Below are 21,758 nucleotides of genomic sequence, written 5' to 3'. Positions count from 1 at the left end.
CTCAACAACTGTGTATTGAATACAGAGTTATTGCCTGACTCTCCCCGCCAGATCTCATGCTACCATAAATAGGCAACCTCACATCCCATAGGGCTTCTCACACAGTAGGTGCTCAATCAAGATTTTGTGCAGAAACAAAGGAATGAATGAATACAAATCCTAGTTTGGTCAGGCAGCCTTTTCTGATGAGAATATTTATTGAGCACTGATTTTGTGTCTACCTTTCTCAGTGGTTGTACATCCATTAGCTCATTTATGACAATGCGGGGAGATTCCTGTATATGGGCCAAGGTTACACAGGCAGAAAAGGCTGAGCTGGGAAGTGGCCTGGCAGCCAGCCTCCAGGGCTCCCTCTCCTAACCACTCCGCCAGAGCCTCTTCTCCCAGGTGGCTTCTGCCTCCGAGCCCTTTCTCCTGCCCTGCTGTTCATCTGGGAGGTCCTTCCACTGACCTCCACCATTCTGTCCCCCTCAAGCCCACCTCTATTCCCATGGAGCACATAAAGCCCTTCCTGGGTACTCTGGCTCCACAGTCTCTCCCTCTCTCTCTCTCTCTCTCTCTCTCTCTCTCTCTCTCTCTCTCTCTCTCTCTCTCTCTCTCTCCTGAACTTATCCTGCAGATCTGCTCGTTACAGCAGAGCTTCCCAACTGGAGGACGAGGATTATACAGAATAGTGACCTTATATCCTCCAGTGATACCTGCCTAGCACAACACGTTACATAGCAGGTTCTCAATGAACACCGAGGGGATGATTGCCCAGCTCATTGGAGGTGTAAAATGATGATAGCAGCTGATGTGGAGTGTTTATTTATTATATTCCCAACCTTGAGTTAAGCTCTTCATGTGTTCCAATTTAACAACCACCTTATGAAATAGTTATCCCATTTTATAGATAGAAAATGAAGGGCACACAGCTAGTTATGCTGTGAAGTCTTTGATCAAACTGACACGTGTGTGAGTCCAGAGCGTATTCTCTGACTCACATCTTCCATGGCCTTGGCCACAGGCAAACACAATTCTTGACACTCTTCAATTAGCAACAATTGGACAAGTTACATGGTAGCAAAGATGTTGGGTCTTTCAAGAAAGAAGCTACTTACCGGCAAGAGTTAATTTTCCCTCATAGAGAAGGTGTCTGCTGGTTGGTGACAGGATGTTTTCTGCCATGTGCTCTTTAAAAACATGTTTCAGGCACTTGCAAAACAAGAGAGGAAACCAAAGAGAGGTTGTTAGTGGTTGGAAGAGGACAGGTTCCAGGAGCTGGGGCAGTGCACTCTGTCTATAAAGTTCAAGACATTTAGAAATGTTGGGAGATGGACACGGGGATGGGAAGGAATGAGCACACCTCTCAGAAGGACACCCCAAGAATGGCGTGATGATGTCAGCCTCCCCACATACAAGGCCACGTGGTAAAAAGCTGTAGTTCTTGCTCATAAAACTAGATTTAATATCCAAGTGGACAGCTGGGAACTTAGTAAAGATTAGTGTATTCCTAGTGGAATGCCAAACATAAGTTCCAATGGATCCTTTTTGTACCTCAGGAATGAAAAACCTTTTATCTCTATCCCAAAGTGGAGGCCACACTATAATCTCCTGTAGATGTCTACATTTTTGAAAATTGTCAAGCCACTTCACTTTTCCTTCAAGATCCCCTGAAAGACAAGGCACATTCAATATATTTTTAAATTCACATGACATAACAGCATCAATTTTAACCAAGATGTGCAGTAATAATTTAGACACTGCCCCCAGAACCAAACCATATCTTAGTTTCATTTAACATAGTGCTTGCAGTTTAAATGTCTTAGAAAAACTCACTAATTTGAAATCAGCATCCTGCAAAGAGAAATACAATTTAAATAATTTAATAAAGTAAGATGTATTATGCATTTTTATTTAAATAATACAAGTAAAGTCCCTGGTAGCTTTCTCTTATTCCCTACACCACATAGCCTATAATTAGAGGAAGAGAAAAAGGGCCAACATATATTTTTGTCCTAATTATAAAACATACTTTTGCTTCGTGATAAAGATAATTATTTTGTTTTGGCAAAAACTTTTTTTGTGTGAAGGGTTGTATTAATTTTCCTACATTTATAATAACATTGTTATTGAGGTTTTGAAGTTATTGGGGGACCATGGAGGGAAAATCATAGACCCATAGTAGAATCACATGGTTGGGGGAATTCTTGAGAATTCATTCTCTTTAAGCTCATAGACTTAAAGGAAGGCCACAGCAATCTCTTTCCCAAACAATAAAAATCCATGTATTATTGAGAAATCTGCAGAAAAAAATGCTATTATCTTCTTCACAAAGCTATTAAAATGAGTAATAATCTTCAAATTACTTTAAAAGTTTTAAAGTCTATTTTTAATTGAATTTTTGTCTTATTCAGTTGATAAGTTTAATTCCAGTTCCTCGAGTCATTTTAGAATTTGAGCAAAAAATTAAAAACTCCCATTGCATGGTCATTTTACTTTTAAACTTGCAGAAGAAAAAATAAATATCTCATTTCTGTACAGCTGATAATCATAAACTTGAATTGCTCCCTTTTGACATTCCCAAGAAATCTTGGTCTGTGGGCATATATCATAACCTTCTTTATTTGAATTTAATTATACAGAGCTACCCAAATAAACTTAACTCACCAAACGGTTGTTCTGTCCCCAACCCCAAATTTCAGTTCTAAAGACTGCAGTTGGCATTATTTTTAGATTGGCCCAGGCTTTCGGTGACCTAAAAATAATGAATGGTAATTTCCCTCCGGAAAGAGCCCCCGTGGTGTTTATTCCTATTTGCTTTGTGTTTGGGTTCAGCATGGATACGAAAAACAAAGCCTTCAACTATGGGAAGCAGGACTTTTCCTGCCTGAACTCACACATGAGAAAGCCTTGGAGACGGCCACGTCCTGCGTAAACTTCTGCCGAGTTCTCGCAGGGATCGCCAGGATGTGCCTGGAACCCATTGTTGTGTGTGTGTTTGATTTCCCAGAGCCTTAACCTCAAGTCAATGGAACTGCCTTCTAGGATGAAGCTCAGATCATTCCCAAGATCATCCCCAACCCTTCCATTCAGCTTCCACTGAGCTGGGTCTTTGTCTCAGGGACTTACGGATGGACTTTTCCACCTTCTCCTTGATGGAGTAGATCATGATTTTCTCAGTGGAGTCTGTACTCCTTCTCCAGATATTCTTCAGCAGCAAGGGGTACCGGGTCAGCCGGTGCAGTGGGGCCACCAGCAGCTCAGGCAGGCGAAGCCGTCTGCACTGTTCATTTTGCTCGCACCACTGGGGAAGGGAACGCAGACAGAATCACAAGGTCACTTCTCCTGTCAAAGCCCCGAGAAGCCTGGGCATGAAACACTCTCAGCTCTTTCACTTGGTGACAACATGATGCAACCGAGAGCTTGCTGGGGAAGCTTCTAAGCCACAGACCAGGCGTTGCCTTTGAAAATCCTTATTAAAGTGTCTCTAGCAAATTCAGGGTCTGAAATGAGGTTCTTAGATGTGGTTGAGAGGGACTGTTGAATATTACTAACACTGTTACTTTCCAATCAAAGAAGAGAGAATCCTTCTCCGGCTGTCTTGCCTTCCCAGTGATGGTGAAGAAGGCACACTCAGCATCAATGTAACATCACATCTCTATCCTCCTAAGTGGGGAACTTATCAAGATGAAGAGGCACAGTTTAACATTTCTTATGTTCCCTCCCTGGCAGTGATAAGAGGTATTACTGTCCGTGTGCCAGTCTCCTAGACCCTTCTCACCTAAGAGTTTGGCTTCCCCACCAGCGTCTCCTTCTCACTGGCCCTCCAGGAGATTTCTGTTTTTGCTCCCCCACCCCACACACACACTCTATTTCTCATTGTGAGGCACAATTAGGAGAATTAAGCATCAACAGATGGAGGGAAAAGGAAGGATTTTTGCTTGTTGAATCAGTTCCTTGACTCTCCTTTCTTGAAGGGAATCAGGATAATATGAAAAAATGAATACAAGTTGAGGAGGCTAAATTGAGCTACACGCTACAGAGGAGAGAGGGAGAGGGAAGGGGTAAAGACACAGTTTTCAATAGAGAGAGTTTGACTACGAGGCAGCTGCAGGGTGTGCAAAGCACCGGGGAGACAGGGAAAGGAGCTCTAGTAAGCACTGCTGTGGGTTACACAGTTGATTTCTATAAATGGTATTTGACAGATGCAACTAATCATGAGAATGGCTCATAACTGTGTTTCATCTGTTGGCTGTTTATTTGAGTGTGATGCTGATTTGAACCTGAGGGGCCTGGCTTTTGTGCAGAGGACACATGACTCATGGAGTCTGGTCTCTGGCTGCTGTGCCCCTCTCGGTACACCAAAAGGTATTGCTACGGGGTGTGTGTTCTTCCTCTTCTCTTGTTCCCCCTACACCCTCACACCTGAGTTCAGCTCTGAGGGAGTCCTGCCCTCGCACTAGGCTCTCAGCTCTTTCTGCAGGTCAGGCTCCAGCCAGGCCCAGGGTATCTCCTCTGCCTGTGACTCAGACCCTGAGGGCCAGCGTTAGGCACACACTGCGGGAGGCTCCCTCTAACATAGCGTCGCACATCTTTGTGCCCAGGTGTCTTCCCTTGTGTTTTAGAGATCTAGGTGCAGCTGGCTCAACTCCCCACCAAGTCCAAAGCTCTCTCGAGGTATTTACAGATTTATGGAATGATTGATATTAGAATGGCTTCCTCTGGTCCCTGCTGGCACACACACTCTCTCTCTCCCATGAACAGCATGTGCCCACTGATGCCAAACGTAGCCCCCTGGTTGGTGTCCTATGCTGTTTTCCATTGTAATCCCACTCGTGCCAAATGTTTGATGAGTGAACATGTTTATTGAATTCTTTGGGTTGTGGGGAGGGGTCAAATACATAGCCCACGGCATCATCCCCACCCATGTTGATGGTGCCATTTTCTTCTTTGAAAAGAGAGAGCTGCTCTTCCTCTCTCTTCCCCTCTCCAGCTACCCTTCTCCCCTACCCTCACATTTAGCAATTTGCACCTGTCTTTCACAGCTTGAACATGTCCTTGGGGGGTTCACCCTCTCCCACCAGGAACTTCATCAAAGTATTTCTTTTGAAAACACCCAGGATTCTTCCTCACGGGGATTCTGCTGGGCGTGACCTTCTCCATTCCCTGCATGCAGAAGGCAGGCCAGGAAAGTGAGCACAGGCCGGAGGCTGGAGGGTGGATGGCGCTCGAGAAGCCAGGCTTCAAGGCTTTCTGAGGGACCCTTCTCTGTGCTTCAGATTCCTCTTGGCGGGAGGCACTAGGTCACCCCCACATTCTCACCTGGCTCACAGTGGCTGGGATTCTCACTGATGTTGGGAGAGACGGAGAAGGAAGCAGGAACGGCAGATGTGGGAAAGCCAGGCGTGGTAACAGGTGGAAAGAAGGGGTGTGGAGAGGCCGTAGCCTGTGGTCTCAGTGGCTGGTTTCCATCCTGTCTCACTGGCAGCAGCATTCCAGCTCTGGTGTCTGGGAGCTCCCGTAACTGATTTCTGAGAAGCAGTTAGGTATTTCCTCAAAACACAGCCCAGGGCCACTGCCCCAAATTTCCACGCCGTTGAAAACAGCTCTGGCTGCCATAATCCTGAGCACATGTGAAAACACCCGATTTACCCCAGACACCAGCCTGGCATGAAGCACCAGTGGTAAATAATTGAGACAAAGATCCAGGCAGGAATATTGGAAGCTTTTAGTGTTTCAGAAGCCTTAGAAGAGAGAAAAAATACATTTGATGATTCTAAAAGTAGGTATAAATTTTTCTTTCATCCAATGGCTTTAATTTTCAGACCCATTAGAGGGAAAAAAGAACATCTCTGTCAAGAGAGATTGGACATAAAAGGCTTTTTATGGATAGGCCTAGATCAATGAAGGATGCTTTTGCTTTATAATAAATGTCCAGTATGTTTAGGGTAACAGGGAAAGGAATTCAGGGGCCCATTGAGGTGAACCATATCATCTCTCTGAGCCCCAGGGGCACATGGGAACACATATAAAAACATTCTCCTCATAAATCTGTCTTGGTGGAATGCAACACTGTGCTGGGGCAGCCATTCTTAGAATTTTGGAAAATTTACCTAAACTCTACAAATCACATCTGTGAAATGTGGGTAACAGGAATGATGACCTCAGCAGCTTAGTGAGAGGTTTTATTGAGAATCCATGCAAAGTGCCTCAAACAGTGGCTGGCACCTTTCGGACATTCAGTCCAAAGAGTTCTTAGTGATTGCTAACAGGATCCCCCGAAGAGCCCTGGTACAAAGTACTCTCTGCATGCTTTTGATTGTCTCTGACAGAGAAGGGAGAACTCTACTCCCATCACTGTGCACCAGCATACTGCACAGGCCTTCAAAGAGCCAGCCCCGCCTGATAGGGAGGGTACATTCATCCCAGAGATGCATAGCCCCACTCTGACGGCCCATGACACAACAACAGGTTTACATTTTCCACTGACGTTGTTTATGCCAGTGCACAGTAGGAGAATGAAGGTCAGCTTCAGACATGTCTGAATCAAATCCTGTCTCTTCCCTGAACAACCCTTTGTTTCAGCTGGTTGCCCAATTCACCTAAATCCTTGAATAATGGAGATGCTATTGCATTCCAGAGGGCTGCTGTGTAGACCAGGAGTGGGGAGCATCTGGCCCACGGGCTGTGTCATTGGGTCTGGCTCTGCCAAAGCAACCGCAGACAGGACTCCAAGTTCAACAAATCTAGGAGCTTTTTTCATAGCAACATAATTTTTAAGTTGTTAATTTTGGATGTCATCAATATCCAAATGGCCCTTGGCAGAGAAAGGTTCTCTGCCCCTGGTGAAGACAAAGAGATCATAGATGACCAGCAGTGGCTGGTTAAAGCAAGAGCTTGAAAACCAGCCCCCTTTATTATTACTTACTGTACGTTGCAATTATCCTACATAATAAAAGAATAATATGCATATTAACCACCAGTCTGCTACACCCACAAGCCACGCCCACCAGCCAATCAGAGCGACTATGCAAATAAACCCAACCAAGATGGCTACAGCCACAGAGAGCAGGAGTGAGGCTTGGGTTTCCCAGGCAATGCCTGCCCTTGCCAGCCTAGGCCTCCACTAAAGGTTACAAAGTTTCAATTATAGAAGGTAAACAAATCCAAACAGAAATGGCAGCAGCCATGGAGCAAGCAGAAGGCTTGGCTCTGCTCCAAGCTACAGTTTCAATTGTAGAAGATAAATAAATTCCAGATACCAGGGCCTCTGCTTGGATCACCAGGGGGCATGGCCGGCTTGCAAACCACCACAGGCCCCTCATTAAGGCCACCCCACACCCCAAGAAAACCCCCACCCTGATCTTGGACACCCTTCAGGGCAAACCAGCTAGCACCAGGCCTCTATCCTATCTAATTAAAGAGTAATATGCAGATTGACTATCATTCCAACACACAATATGGCTGCCCCCATGTGGTCAAAGATCCTACCCTCATGTGGACACAAGATGGCCACCATAAGATGGCCAGCAGGGGAGGGCAGTTAGGAGGAACCAGTCTTGCAAGGGAGGGCAGTTAGGGGTGACCAGGCCGGCAGAGGAGGGAAGTTGGGGGCAAACAGGCTAGCAGGGGAGCAGTTAGGCATCAATCAGGCTGGCAGGGGAGTGGTTAGGGGGTGATCAGGCTGGCAGGCAGAAATAGTTAGGGGCAATCAGGATTGTGAGAGGGATGTCCGACTGCCCAGTGGGATTGGGCCTAAATGGGCAGTTGGGCATTTCTCGAGGGGTCCCAGATTGGAGAGGGTGCAAGCTGGGCTGAGGGGCATCTTACCCCTTCCCCCCGACCCATGCACGAATTTCATACCCTGGGCCTCTAGTTATATAATAAGCATTATATTTACTAGGTTATGGTTAGATTATTATTAACTTCCTGTGACAATGCTTTTGTTCTGTACTATGTGGCTGTGGAAGGCAGGCTCACCTTCAATTCCTCTGTAGCCCCTTCCTGACCCCTCACTTGTTTCATGATGCTCACAGTTTCCAAGTGATGGGAAATAGCCCTGAGGAGCTGTAAATAATTTTGGTGGAAAGAGAACTTGTGTTTTTTGTTTGTTTGTTGTTTTTTTGTTTTTGTTTTTTTTGTGTGTATGTGTGTTCATTTTTTTCACCTGTTGGCCACATGACCTTGCAAAAAACCATATAACCTCTCTGAGCCTCAGGAACACATGGGGACAATGTAATCAATGTCAAAGTTCTGTGCCAAGGATTAAAAGAGATGTTTGAGACAGTGCCTGGTAAAGGATTATGCGTTATAATTATATGTTATCTTTGGATGCCTTGTATATTTCATATAAAATTATAAACCACCTTACTATGTCACAACTGGTATGGTATTTTCCACAGCCCGTTGAAAATGGTGGCTGTGCCTTGTTCCATTAACCTCTGCCCTGTCTTGGAAGACAGAGACAGGGAACTGGCTTCTCCAATTTAGGGGCCAGGCTGGGAGTCTAATCATCAGCTTCCGGGGAAAACTTGTGTGACAGGGTTATTCAGACATCTGGAGAGCTAATGAGCTTTCGGTTTTTATTGAGTAGCCAAGAAAACACTGAATGGTTGAAGCTACCAAAAATAAGGCCAGGTTTCCCCCCCTCCTCCCCCCCAGATTATCCTCTTTTCTCAGCCACGCTGCACTCAGGCCTCTCTCTGGGACCCAGGCTGAGGGAGCAGCAGGGGAATGTTACTGGTCTAGGGAGTGTTGGGCAGAGCACTCAGACTAAGGAAGTGGCAGCTATAAAGGCAGAGAGATAACAGTCGGGCCACAGGTAAGTCCTGGAACCCAGTCAGCCTTTCCTCCCCGGCCTCTGAGCTTGTGCTCCGAGGGGGCTTTGTAACTGCCAGGAGAGCTAGTTTTCTGAAAAGGCTCGGACAATTCTCTCTGGATCATAAAAAAGAGCTCTGGCATAATACTGGAAAGGTACGGTCCATACTAATGCAATGTCCAAAGAGGGATCAAAGGAACTGGTGAAGTCGAGGACAATTCTTTCCGTGTCAGCTTATTAGCAAATGCTGACTCTCCTTAGCAGAAATATGTGGCTCTGGTGCTTTGGAATCCATAGCCACCATGTTGTACAATTTCAGGGGCAGCCTCTGCATTGTACCCTCTGAAGCACTCCAGGGGGCGCCCTTCGCACAGAATACAATGGAAGCGCTCCTCTAAGCTTGTGTGTGGCAGAATCTTGTTGGGACCAAATCCTACAAGAGCCAAAGTTCTAGTCACAAAACCTCATTCTTATCCTAGCTTTCTCCTTACAATGTACCGACTCCGTTCACAAACACACCAATGAACAAATAAGACATTGGTAAGCCTCTCCCGCTCCCCCTGCCAAAAATTCAGGAGAGGCATTAGATGATACGATGTTTCCAGATGTGCACCATTTAACCCTCCTCCTCGGTGTGCAGTGGAAAAATGTGTTGATGAGGAAAGCAGATTTGTAGTTCAAGTGTATTGTTGATCCTTGATTGTTCTTCTTTCTCACTTATTTTGGGTATAACTCCTAGGACCTGTTATATCCCAAAGAGTCTCAGGAAAATTATAAAAGAAAAGAAGATGGTACTTTACTTTTAAGTAAGTTCCAAAGTCCTCTCTCTGCTTCAGGCTCTCGAGGTAAAAGATGGCAGCCGAGTAGTTCAGGCAGTAGGTCTGGTGGCTCTGACAGAGGCTCCCTCGGAAATACTGCAAGAGAAGAGCAGGGAGGGTATGGGCAGGGGGCCTCTTTCCCTTCGCGGCCATCACTGACTGGCACAGGGAAGGGGGGCGGGCAGCATTATCTACGGTAGCAGCAGTACGGCCGGCCGTGTGACTAGGAGCATGTTATCTTCACAATGAACACTCTTTAAAAAAAATAGTATTCCCATAAGACACAGTTAATGCCTCAATTAATCACCCTCCGCCCCATCCTACTTAAAACTCTATTTAGGGTGTCTTGATTTAATTTACCTTTTGCTTCTGTTTATGCTTTGTTGACGTCCGGGCTTATGTTGGCTGATGTTAGGTTTGTGTTGGTAGTAAGTAACAACATTTAATTTTCATCAACTTTTCCTAAAAAATGTCCATAAATGTAATTCTCCTGCTGGCTTCTGAAACTGTAGAGTCTAATTCGAAGACCTCTCCTAAGTGTATGTACAGATTTATGCAATGGTCAAACGGAGCAGCCCACATAAGGTGCCCTGTCTCAGGTAAGTGTCTTTCTCGGGAGTGAGTGAGTTATTCTTTTCTCTTCACCAAAGCTTAACTGGCAGACACTCTCCTCAAGGTCTCACAGTGCCTGCCGTGTTGCTAAGCCCATGTACTCCTTGATTTATTATATGATTGATGTAATGAGTAATGGGTCCCACTGATAAATGTCTAATAGTGTCATCATGTGGTAGAATAAGATAAGGAAGACACACTGTTGGCAATGTTATAACTACATTTAGTAGAGAAAACAGACCCAGCCTAAAAAGTCACTAAAGGAAGTGGCAGCAATAAAGGCAGAGATAACGAAAACCTAGACAAGTATTTTGTTGTAAGACAGAGGAGAAAACACGATGATGTAAATTTATTTTTGGAGGTGGAGGGGTTGGTAGCTTAGAGAGAAAGGACATGGAGATGCTTGAGAAACGTCATTTCCAGGAGGCAATGGTTACAATCATGTGTGGTCAGGCTTAGAGACTCGGTTCTACAATGTATCAGCTCTGTGGCCTTGGCCAAATGATCTGACCTCTCAAGCCTCCGTTTCCTTTTCAGTGACTTGCTCACATGAGTCATGTGTGAACAACAAAATGCTCCAGTCTCCCATCTGTGCGGCTTCTTGTGCGGCTGCCGTACTGTTCGCCTGCTTTCCCTTCCTGGGGAGGATTCTAGGTACCCCTCTGCTGAAGGTGAGTGTGGCCATGTGCCTTAACTTGGCTGATGAAATGTGAACAGACCTGCCATGTGTTGCTTCTGGCAGAACCTGGAGAGTCTGAGTGCTCTGCCCAGTCTCCCCAGACGGGTAACATCTCCCTGCTGCTCCCTCAGCCTGGGTCCCAGAGAGAGGGCAGTGACAAGGAAGGGGTAGGCACAGGGGAGAGAGGAACCAAGCTACTGAGATTTGGGGATGGTTACTCTGATACAACCAGATCTAACCTGACTGATAAAGGACCTTTTCCATAAGGAAACACTTGTGTAACCCAACCTTTGCAGGCCTGTAACATGAAGCATATATATGTGGGCTGAATTATGGACCTTTAATAAAGAATATATTAACATCCCATGCTTAGGAGGCTATAAGAGCTTACATTATGGTGGGATGCTTGTGTCCCTCTCAAATTAATATGTTGAATCCTAATCCCCAAAGTGATGGTATTAGGAATGGGGCCTTCAGGAGGTGATTCATTCACAAAGTAGCCCTCATGGATCAGATTAATGTCCTTATAAAGAGCCTCCAGAGGCCTCCCTAGCCTCTTCCGCAGGTAGGATGCAATGAGAAGTCGTGACTGGAAGGGAATCCTCATCTAACCTCAGACTGCCCCCCTCCAAACTCTGTAAAAAAAAAATTTGTTGTTTATAAACCACCCAGCCTGTAATACTTTGTTTTCGCCTGAGCAGACTAAGACAGCTTACATGTTTTCATGAAAAGTTGGCATTTCTCCGGACTATTTACTTAAAATTAAATTCAAAAAATGTCTGACTCTAAATAAATCGAAGGAACCTAAGACTTTAGCTACTTCCCAACACTTTACATTCTTCCTCTTATTTTTCTTTTTTTTTTCTTTTTATTTTTTATTATTTTTTATTTTTTTATTTTTTTATTTTTTTTATTGATTTTACACAGAGAGGAATTGAGAGGGATAGAGAGTTAGAAACGTCGATGAGAGAGAAACACCGACCAGCTGCCTCCTGCACACCCCCCACTGGGGATGTGCCCGCAACCAACGTACATGCCCTTGACCGGAATCGAACCCAGGACCTTTCAGTCCGCAGGCCGACGCTCTATCCACTGAGCCAAACCGATCCCGGCCTTCCTCTTATTTTTCAAAGTTTTTCTTATTCAAATCTGTTTTCAAAGTTCACATGAGGATCTCCCTAGTTTGTACCTAGTTTTCTATGTGTTTTTGCCTTGTTAATATACTCCTCCACCGGCATCTCTGCCCCAGGAAGAATTTCCTGTCTGTAACTGCCCCACCCACTGCCGTAGGATAGGTGTTATGAAGACAGCTCCTGTGCTCCTGTTTTCCTCAGCATTACTGAGGAAATTACTGTAACTCTTAAATTAATCTCTCCCCCACTAGATTGAAAACAAGCAGGAGGACGTCTGGTTTTGCAGATTGTTGTGCACAGGGTGTTGGCCCCACACATAGCTTTTCGTAAGTGCTCAATAAATCTCAGTCCAGAGTGGATTGTATGAAGTCAAATCTTGCTAAATGTGAATAGATAGAAACTGGACTAAAAAGCTCAAAGTAAAAAAAAAAAAAGTAAATAACATTAACAAACCAGGGCCACAGACTTTTCTTCTTTCAGACTAGAGGTTCTATTAAGGGTGATGATATGTTTAAAGGGCTATTTATTTATTTATTTATTTGTGTTTGTCTGAAAGACTGACACTTTTGTTAGAAGAACAACTGAACCATGTAATTGGCCTACACAAATTATTGCCATGAAAACTGCTATAAATTGGAGTCATTTAAGAGACAGGCTTGGGAATGGCTTTTCCATGTGTGTGCATTTCTGTGTTAATAAAACCCATATGGCAGAGGTGACAATGGGAAAAGAGAGTTTGCAAGTTATTTTGGAAAATGTCTGCTGGCAAAGAAAAGGATGGTTCCTTTGTAGAAACAACAAACACAAAAAAGCAATAGATGTGAACAGCTGTCCTGAGAAAGGGTGAAGTTATAGCTTGAGTCTGAGATCTATTGAAAGGATTTTACCTTCGAGAGCACGGAAATGAAATCCATGGGTGGTGAAGTCTCAGGGGCATCGAAGTAGTCCTTGATGATGGCAAAGAGACTGCTCACAAAACCAAAGCTTGTCTAGGGCCAGAGAGAAAGGAAACAAGAGTAGGCACACACCCAAGGGAAGGAATAAATATTTGATGAACTTCAAATATCATTCTACAGCTGTTTCTCATTACAATTTACCTCTTGGCAGCAAGATTCAGATTTATTTTCCTTTTCAATATACGTTTTCTTATAAGTTTCTTAATATAAATAAATTCTTTTTTTGAAATCTCTCTTCTCTTCCTTTTGGAGGAAAGATATTATTTATTTATAATATATGAGAAAAGGACATTCATTTGAGAACATTTACGAAGGTTAAGGAGATCTTGAGAATATGTTTACTTTCTTAAACAGCCAAGTTAAAATGAAAAATGCTACTGAAGGCTGTTATATGTGACTTCTTGGCAAGATATCAATGAATGTTTAGATTTCCTTCTTATTAACCTGACTTCCTGATCATAATACTATACGGGGAATGACCCACATTCTGTATTGCAGCGTGACATACAAGCCACAAGAGTAGAACAAACATGCATTTTCATGGCCCCTTTGGTGAATTTCTAAACATGTCTCCCGGTGTCTTTCTACTTTGGCTCACCTGACTTAACTCCTCCAGGTTTGCAAAAAGTCGCCATGAGTCCACATCCAGGAGACATTCGCAGGTTTGTAGATATTTTAGTGTATTCATGAAGATCTTAAAAAAAAAAAGAAAAAAAAGAAATGCAGATTACCTTCTGTTTTTCAGTTTTGAAACTTGCCCTCTTCAAGAGCATCAAACATAAACCTCCTGACCACAACTTTACAAACCAGTTTAGAAATCAGTATTTTTGAGGTTTCAGAATTTTCCTAAATATCAATGGTGACATTTAAGCTGCATAGAACATATGGGAAATGTGCTCTTCTGCATGACGGTGTTGTTGCTAATATTCATGGGCCCTAACAACATTCCTGTTGAACACAATCTGTTCTGATGGGCTTTGTCTGCCTCCTGGAGTCAAGAAATCTCACAGGCTTTCTTATCAATAGCACTAATGTGAGACCAAAACAACTTCCAAGCTGAATTCTCATTTATACCTTTCTCTGCAAAAGATCCAAATGTCTCTTAAGTGCAGGAAAGTACAAAAAGAGAACTAATGAGTTAATATCTGTAACTGGTAAGATGCTTGAATTTGGAGAAAGCATTAACTATGAATGAAAGCATTCAGGGAGCTTCTGTGCTATTGTTTCTTGATTTGATGCTTTCATACAGTAGGAGCCTACTTTACAGCAAGTCAAGAAAGAATTGCAATCCTCACAGATAATCTTCCCTGGGTCTATAAACTAAACAACGATCAACTTATCGACAGAAGAATGCTTTGCAGAAAATAATGAGTGTCATTTGTATGTCACTTGATAGATTTCAAAGAAAACTAATCTGATGATCACAATGCTGAGATGCCAATGAGACAGACAGAAATGGTATTGTCATCCTTCTTTTAGAGCTTAGGAAAGGGATTGTCAAATGACAGCCTGCAGGATAGATCAGGCCTGCTACCTGTTTTCATAAATAATGTCGATTAAAGCACAGCTATCACATTCCTTTATAAATTACCCATGGCTTCCTGGACCCTGCAATGGAAGAGCTAAGGAGTTGTAATAAAGACCACAGAGTCTTCAAAGCCCAACATACAGGGAGAGGCAACAGTAGGTTTCCAGTTGTGAGTATGTGAAACACAGGGTTTATTCTTGTATTATTATTATTATTATTATTATTAATTACTATATTATTTTCCATACGAATAACAACTGTAAACCTACTATTGCCCCATCTTGTATTTAGAATCAGGACCTTTACAGGAAATGTTTGCTGACCTCTGGTTTAGGAAATGGAGGACTAGGCTTTTCTAGGGTCACATGACAAGTCAGAAACAGAGCCAGGACTTGCAGTTAGTTCTCCCTAGGTGCTTTTTTACACAGTGTTTTTTTTTTTTTTTTTTTTTTTTTTTTCCTGTGCAAGATAGTAGGCAGGATTCATAAGTATTTATGGGCAGAGTCAAGCTTGGGAGCAATATGGCTCTTCCTCCCCTGTGCTTTTGGAAGGCAATGTCTCCCTTGCCATCCTTGCCCTGTGGTTCTCCTATAAGGATTATTTGCTCAGAACCTCATCAGATCCGGCTGCAGCCCTGCACTACCTCGGGGACACCATTTACCTGGTAGACATTACGAATATACCATGTTGTGCAACCCCACTGCGTTACATGTGGATGGGAATCTGTGACGGTGGCCCTGCAGCTGATCAAACACATGCTCCCAGCACTGCTCAGGGGAACAAGAGCTTGGAAAGTGGAAGCTGACCAGGGCTGGGGTGGGTGCCTGCAGGATGGCTCTGCGCTCCCTGACTAGTGAGGTGTGTAAGCACATGGTGAGAATAGGTAGAGGCGATTCAGATATCAGATGGGGAGCTGGACTAACTTAGAAGACCTCCTCCAATCCTGGCAGACTATGTTTAAGAAAAGAAAGAAGAGACAACCAAGTATAATAGTAAACAGCAGATACAATTTTTTAAGATCTCCTAAAAGAGGGGACCTCCACCCCCAACTTTCTGTTTTCCATGTGAAAGAGGAAAACAAATTCCCTCCCCACCCAAATCAAAATAATATTTACCATCTATTACAAAAAGTAAGCCCCGCATTACCATCTTAAGAACTAATAAATGGTCCAAGAAATAAGTGCATTCGCTTGTGAAAAGTTCCCACATGGCCTCTTGCTGCTTTCTCAAGTCTAATTGATCAGGAGGAAGTTTCTGATGTGTTGCCATGACTTCATTCCAGGTCTTACCCTGCACATGGGAGGAAAGAAGGAACAAAACATTTCCACCTTGACCTGTTCTCCATTAGCTCTGACCTGCGCTAAGTATGGCAAGAACACGCAAGCATCCCCCAAAGCCTGGTTTCCTTCCCAGGCTCCAGCATGCCTCTCGGCAGTGGCTCCTCCAGCTGCCCAAACCACAGTTCTCTCTGTGTGGCTTTGGGATGCAAGACATGCATTATTTTTAGCTTAAATAAGAAGGGATTCACATTGATGTTATTTTGCATTATGCTTGAGAATTTCATGAGCCTTTTTCAGTTTATTGCAAAAAAACCCTCAAAGAACCCCAAACTTAGAATTGGGAGGTCTGATCCAGGCCTCCCTGCTAAAATTTATTGAAATTAATGACATGAAATGAGAATTTTAAAGTTTTTAGCAACGTTTAGAAGTGGTCGGCTCAACAGCAAGCTATTTCTTGACGCGGAAATTGAGGCCTTGAGGCGAACGAGTAACCACTGCTAACATGTGGACAGGCCTCTGGCACCCATTGTTTTTGTTAAGATGAAATGACCTTCCTGAGGTTTCCCTGGCCATTAGAGAAAGCCGACCCAACCCAGCCCAGCTCTGGGCTTCCCTCCTGCACTTTGCTGTGATACGAACAAAGACAACAAAATAGTGACTAAACCGAGGGAAGAAGCCATGTCACTCAGGAAGCAGTTGGTGAGATACCTTAAGGCTGTGGAATTCATAGGCCCCGAAGTCTGTAATCTTCACCGAGGAGAGGCGCTGCTCCAGGTCAGATATGTGCTTGTGTTTGTCTCTGCCCTGCTTAAGGATGGTGAGAAACAAAATTTTCAAACAGTATTCTTCAATGACATGACTTCAGTAGCCATCTCCCATATGTTCATTCTCTAACATATGTGAGAAGAGACTATACCTTTTGTCGATAAGTCACTATCAGTTGCAAAGCTATTTCCTTGCCACAATCTGACTCATAGGACCACATAATGTTTGATGTGGAGAACAGAGGCTGGTGAGGATGTCTGATCCAAGCCTTTCATTTTACTAATGAAAAAAAAAATAATCCAAGGCTTGGAAGAGTTGTATAGTAAATAGATGGACTCCAGGTCTCACACCCACCCTGTGGGGTGGTGTAATGTCTTTCATAGATCTAGCTTTTCCAAACCCAGGATTATAGGACTTGAGCATCAGAAGGTCCCTCGAAGGCTTTAGTTCACCCCTCAGTTAGCAGATGACTGGGAAAAGCCCAGAGTGTTGAAGGAATTGCCCAACCCAATTATTCACTGCTAAACAATACTAGGATATGCTAGAAACTAGTCTCTTTAGGGTGAAACCACCCACTTATTTGTTATTGTTTTTATCTAGAGGCCTGGTGCATGAAATTTATGCACTCAAGGGTGACCCTCAGCCCAGCTTGCACCCTCTCCAATCTGGGATCCTTCAGAGGATGTCTAACTACCAGCAGTCAGACTGCTGGTTCTCAACTGTTTGCCTGCTGGCCAGCCTGATCAACCCCTAACCACTCCCCTGTCAGTTGATGCTCAACTGCTCCCCTGCTGCCCCAGTCACTCATGACTGCTCCTCCCCTACTGTCCCGGTCACCCCTAACTGCCCTTTCCTGCAGGCTAGGTCACTCCCAACTGCCCTCCCCTGCTGGCCTGGTTACTCCTAATTGCCCTCCCCTGCTAGCCTTATCACCCACAACTACCTTTCCCTGCCAGCCATCTTGTGGTGGCCATTTTGACCACATGGGGGTGGCCATATTTGATTATATGGGGTTGGCCATCTTGTGCAAGGGTGCTAGGGTCAATTTGCATATTACCTCTTTATTATATAGTATAATATTAATTTTTAAGAATCTGATTAGATACAAAGGTAATAATTTGAGAAACAAAGAAAAAAACCCTAAGAAAATCTAAGCTACCTATAATCTTCACCTCTAGATAAACACAGAAAATCTTTTTCTGATTGTAATTATAATTAATTTTTAATGGTGTCATATTTGGACATCCTTTCATAACTTGCTTTCTAAACTTACTATATTGTGACTTGTTTTTGACTCGTTCACTACTCTGTTGCAAGATCATAAATTATCCACTTAAAAGAATTCATTTTACCACCCTTAACAGGGAGCAGCTATCAAAAGAAATGCAAGGCTTCCTAAAGGAAACTTGGCTGCATTTGACATGAATGTTTATCACAAATAATTTTTAAACTTGTTCTATTGTTTCCAGGTCATGATGCTGTATGTTAATGAGCAGGAGAACTCAGGGGTTATCTGTTAGGCAACTCCCTGTGTGTGAGAGGAGACCCTATCATTTCAGAATGTGCCGAAGGGTTGTGGCTGGTTTCTCTGGTAGGGTTATGGCACTGAGAGAGAAAATCTATTAGAGCCTGGTTAACTTCCACAGTAGCTAAGAAATCTTGGAGAGGGTTGGGCACCGCCTACAGAAACTGGGACATATGCCATGTGGTGATGTCTGAAACCATAGCGACTGCTTGTTGTGGAAATAACAAGTCAGCAGCCTGTTGGAAAAGAAAGAGGCTGGGACAATGGGAGCAGCATCAGAGCTGTGGAAAGGTGGGCACCAGCCTCTTGTGAAGGGCACTCGCTGTGGCTTCCTTGGTTCCGACCAGCCTCCTGACCAAATGCTTAGTGGGTGCCAGTGAGAAGGGAGGGGACAGTCCTCCCAGAGACCACATTAACTCTTTAGAGTAACAAACACTGGTGGTGTTGGCAAGGAGAGGTCATGAGAAGAGTTTGTAGTGCATTTAAGAGGATACAGAACATGAAAAGAAAGAACCAAGGGTAATTCCAGAGTCCCAAAGCTAACTAAGGGCTGGCTGGAACAAAAATTTACAGTAGGAACCGAGGATAAGTACCTGGAGCAAAACAAATATATGGGATATGTGAGCATGAATACACATTTTAGTGGTTAACAAAGAGATTGCATTGAATCTGTGAGAACAGGCAAGATCCATGAGAACTCTGTTGAGCGAGAGGAGGCTGGAGTGTCCAGGTTTGGTTATGGAGCCACACATTTGCAGACAATTCAATGTCGGGGCTGAAACAGACTCAGAGCCAGAGGGCCTGGGACTCCTGGGGACCAATCCCCACTCTACTGCTAATAAGCTGTGTGACCTCAGGCAAGCTATTCAACCTCTCTGAACCTGTTTCTCCATTTGCAAAATGGGGATAATAATGCTACCTGCCTTGTTGGTCTGTTGTGATAATTAATGAGTTAACATATATAAGCTTTGACATACATAAATAGGAGCATACATAAACGGAAACAGTGCCTGGTAATGTAAACATTATATCTGTGTTTGTTTTTATTACTAATATTCATTAGAAAAGAAGGAGAGAAGAAAGGAAGGTAAGAAAAGAGAAAATGTGTAATATATTAGGAAAATACATTATAATGTAGCAGTGTGTTTATTATATTTATGTGAATTAGCATTTATATTGCTATGAATTATGTGGTAAATAAGACTAAAAGGATGAAGGACCAAATAGAAATATTAACTTAAAGGAGACCAGATACTAGGTCTTTATGACAGTGAGCCTTAAGATATGAATTTCCCTTCTTTAGTGAGGACGTTTGCTGAAACATTTTATCTTCCCACTAATGATTCTGTCTATGTATCTCCACCACTGCCCACCTACCTCCAACATTGCGCAAGCCATTTATCACACTTTCCCTCTCAATCTACATGGAAGTCTGACCTTAGTTAGCAGCTGATAATGGGCCCCTCGGCATCTTAGAAACCTAGCCCAGTGTTTGACACATATAGCCACCCCACAAATCACTTCTTTATGGAGGAAAAGACATTGGTTACAACTTGTAAGAGCATCCCTTCCTTAGGTACGCCCTCCCTTGTGGGAGCACATTCTACCTCCCTGACAGCCCTTAGAGCGTTCTTCCCACGGAGGAAGGTAGCACCTTCCTTATTAGCTTCAGGAGAACTTGTGGGAGATTCTCCTTCTCCTGAGACCGCAGACCTGACTGGTAACTGGCCTTGCCTCCATTTAAATGAGAAGAAGGCCAGGAAAGCTTATAACATAGGCCCTGCATCAGACCTGCCAGGAAAATAGTCAAACCAGGTCCCTAAAGAGGGGCAAAATGGGCATGAACAGGAGAAACCGCTTTAGTGACAATGGTCACTAGCTCCTAATGTTTAAACTGTCCCTATGGCTGGATGTTTCTGTTCCTCCCAAGTCACCTCTTAAAACCCTAACCCCCCAATGTGATGGTATTTGGAGAAAGGACCTTTGGGAAGTAACTCGGTTTGGATGAGGTCATGCAGGTTTATCATGACCTAACCCCATTCATGAAATTATTGAGGAGGCACTGGAGCTCTATCTCTGTTATGTGAGGACACAGTGAGAAGACAACTGCCTATAAGCTACCAAGAGAGTTCTCTGACCATGCTGGCCCATTGATCTTCGGCTTCCCAGTCTCCGCAACTGTGATAAGTACTCATGTTTGCTTCCAGGGGTCCTCAAACTTTTTAAAGTGGGGGCCAGATCACAGTCCCTCAGAGAGCTGGAGGGCCGGACTGTATGAACTACTAATTCCTACTGTAACACCTCGGCTGCGCTCACTGCCCAAAAAACCTGGCGGGCCGGATCAGACTCCTCTGCGGGCCGCATGTGGCCCGCGGGCCGTAGTTTGAAGATGCCTGGTACTAAGCCATCCAGCCTGTGGCATTTTGTTATAGCAGCCAGAGTTGACTGAGACATTCATACAAATGTTTGGTGCCTGGAAAAATAATGTGGTACTTGCTTATGAGAACAAGTAGTTTTCCAAACAAATAAAACTACCAGTATTATGGCCAATATTGATTGAGTGTTTAAGACCTGCCCAGCTTTGGGATAAGCCCACATGCACTATTCGATTTACTCATCACATGATCACTATCCAGCTTTCACAGGGAAGCACCTGAAGCTGAAGGGGATTGATTCATTTGGACAAAGTCATAGAATAGTAAGTGGAGCAGCTGGGATTGGAACCTCAGACAGCTTTTAATTTAGCTATGATTCTTTAAGACGGTATTGCAACTGGTACTGCTGTTAGAACACAATCAGTCCTTCCCCTCCCTACAAAAGCAGGAGTGAGGAATGAGGCTGTAGTCAGGAACACCCCTTCCCTCTACCCCGAGCTTGCCTGGAGGAAAGGCTGCACTCTGGCCAACCCTCGTTGTAGGCTGCAAAGAGTCAGGGACCACTGATACATCATACAAGATTTATGATTCTTTCATAATTGATGGTACCAAGAATGAATTAAAAAACACATACACCAGGACTAATCCAACCGGCTTTCCCAGAAGTAGAAGTGTTTCTGTGGAATCTGTTTCTGTAATAGCTCATTCATTTTTCAATGTTCCCGATAAGCACAGCACTGACTGCAAACGGGGGGTTGTACCCTGTGCAAGTTGACTTTATCCAGTGAGTTTTTCCGAAGCCACATCGAGTTATACATTTAGAGTTGTAAAGCATCACAGTATTAGGATGGCTTTGGTTTTTTTTGGTTGTTTGTTTACTTTTTGCAGAGCTCGTTAACCACTGGCAATTAGCACTGTTTTGCTGTGCAAAATGGCCTTTTTTGGCTTGTTCTCTACTATAGATGTGATGATATAATTTAAACTTCATATGTCATGTGCCATCTGCCGTCATGCAAAGTTAGAGGGGCTCTTCAGCCCCTTCTTACTTTCTTAGCTACAGGAAGCTTAATTAAAACGACAACGCACAGCACTCACCGCTCCTCTCCTGGAGAAAGGCCATCGTGGTTTTTTGGATTCTGGGGGGTGAAATGAAAGAACACTCATTAGAACTTGGAGTAACTCGTGACAGAGCATTGCAGTGCTTGACAAAACCTGCTTTCCAAAGAGCCAGAAGGAATCCATCCTGCTCTAACTCTCCTTCTCTCGAGAAAGCACAGGATGAATGCA

General features: G+C 43.8%; 1 protein-coding gene across 3 annotated transcripts in view; it reads right to left on the bottom strand.

Annotated features, from left to right (window-relative positions):
* Positions 1 to 21,758, bottom strand: part of PLEKHG7 (pleckstrin homology and RhoGEF domain containing G7) — a 55,509-nt gene that overhangs the window by 13,583 nt on the left and 20,168 nt on the right. For 2 of the 3 annotated variants that reach the window (XM_045588332.1, XM_036455151.2), the window contains 9 exons: positions 21,567 to 21,607; positions 16,515 to 16,610; positions 15,673 to 15,816; positions 13,597 to 13,692; positions 12,930 to 13,031; positions 9,601 to 9,714; positions 3,112 to 3,286; positions 1,537 to 1,652; positions 1,101 to 1,194 (listed from right to left, as the gene is read on the bottom strand). In XM_045588332.1, coding sequence (XP_045444288.1) covers positions 1,101 to 1,194; positions 1,537 to 1,652; positions 3,112 to 3,286; positions 9,601 to 9,714; positions 12,930 to 13,031; positions 13,597 to 13,692; positions 15,673 to 15,816; positions 16,515 to 16,610; positions 21,567 to 21,607 — 978 coding nt within the window. Of the gene's footprint in view, positions 1 to 1,100; positions 1,195 to 1,536; positions 1,653 to 3,111; positions 3,287 to 9,600; positions 9,715 to 12,929; positions 13,032 to 13,596; positions 13,693 to 15,672; positions 15,817 to 16,514; positions 16,614 to 21,566; positions 21,608 to 21,758 lie in introns of all 3 variants that reach the window. The other variant, XM_036455150.2, reaches the window with a different exon arrangement.

Source organism: Pipistrellus kuhlii, unplaced genomic scaffold, assembly GCF_014108245.1.
Source record: "Pipistrellus kuhlii isolate mPipKuh1 unplaced genomic scaffold, mPipKuh1.p scaffold_m20_p_3, whole genome shotgun sequence".
NCBI classification, from domain to species: Eukaryota; Metazoa; Chordata; class Mammalia; order Chiroptera; family Vespertilionidae; genus Pipistrellus; species Pipistrellus kuhlii.
The sequence above is the reverse complement of the archived record's forward strand: the minus strand, read 5'-3'. Positions and strand labels throughout refer to the sequence as shown.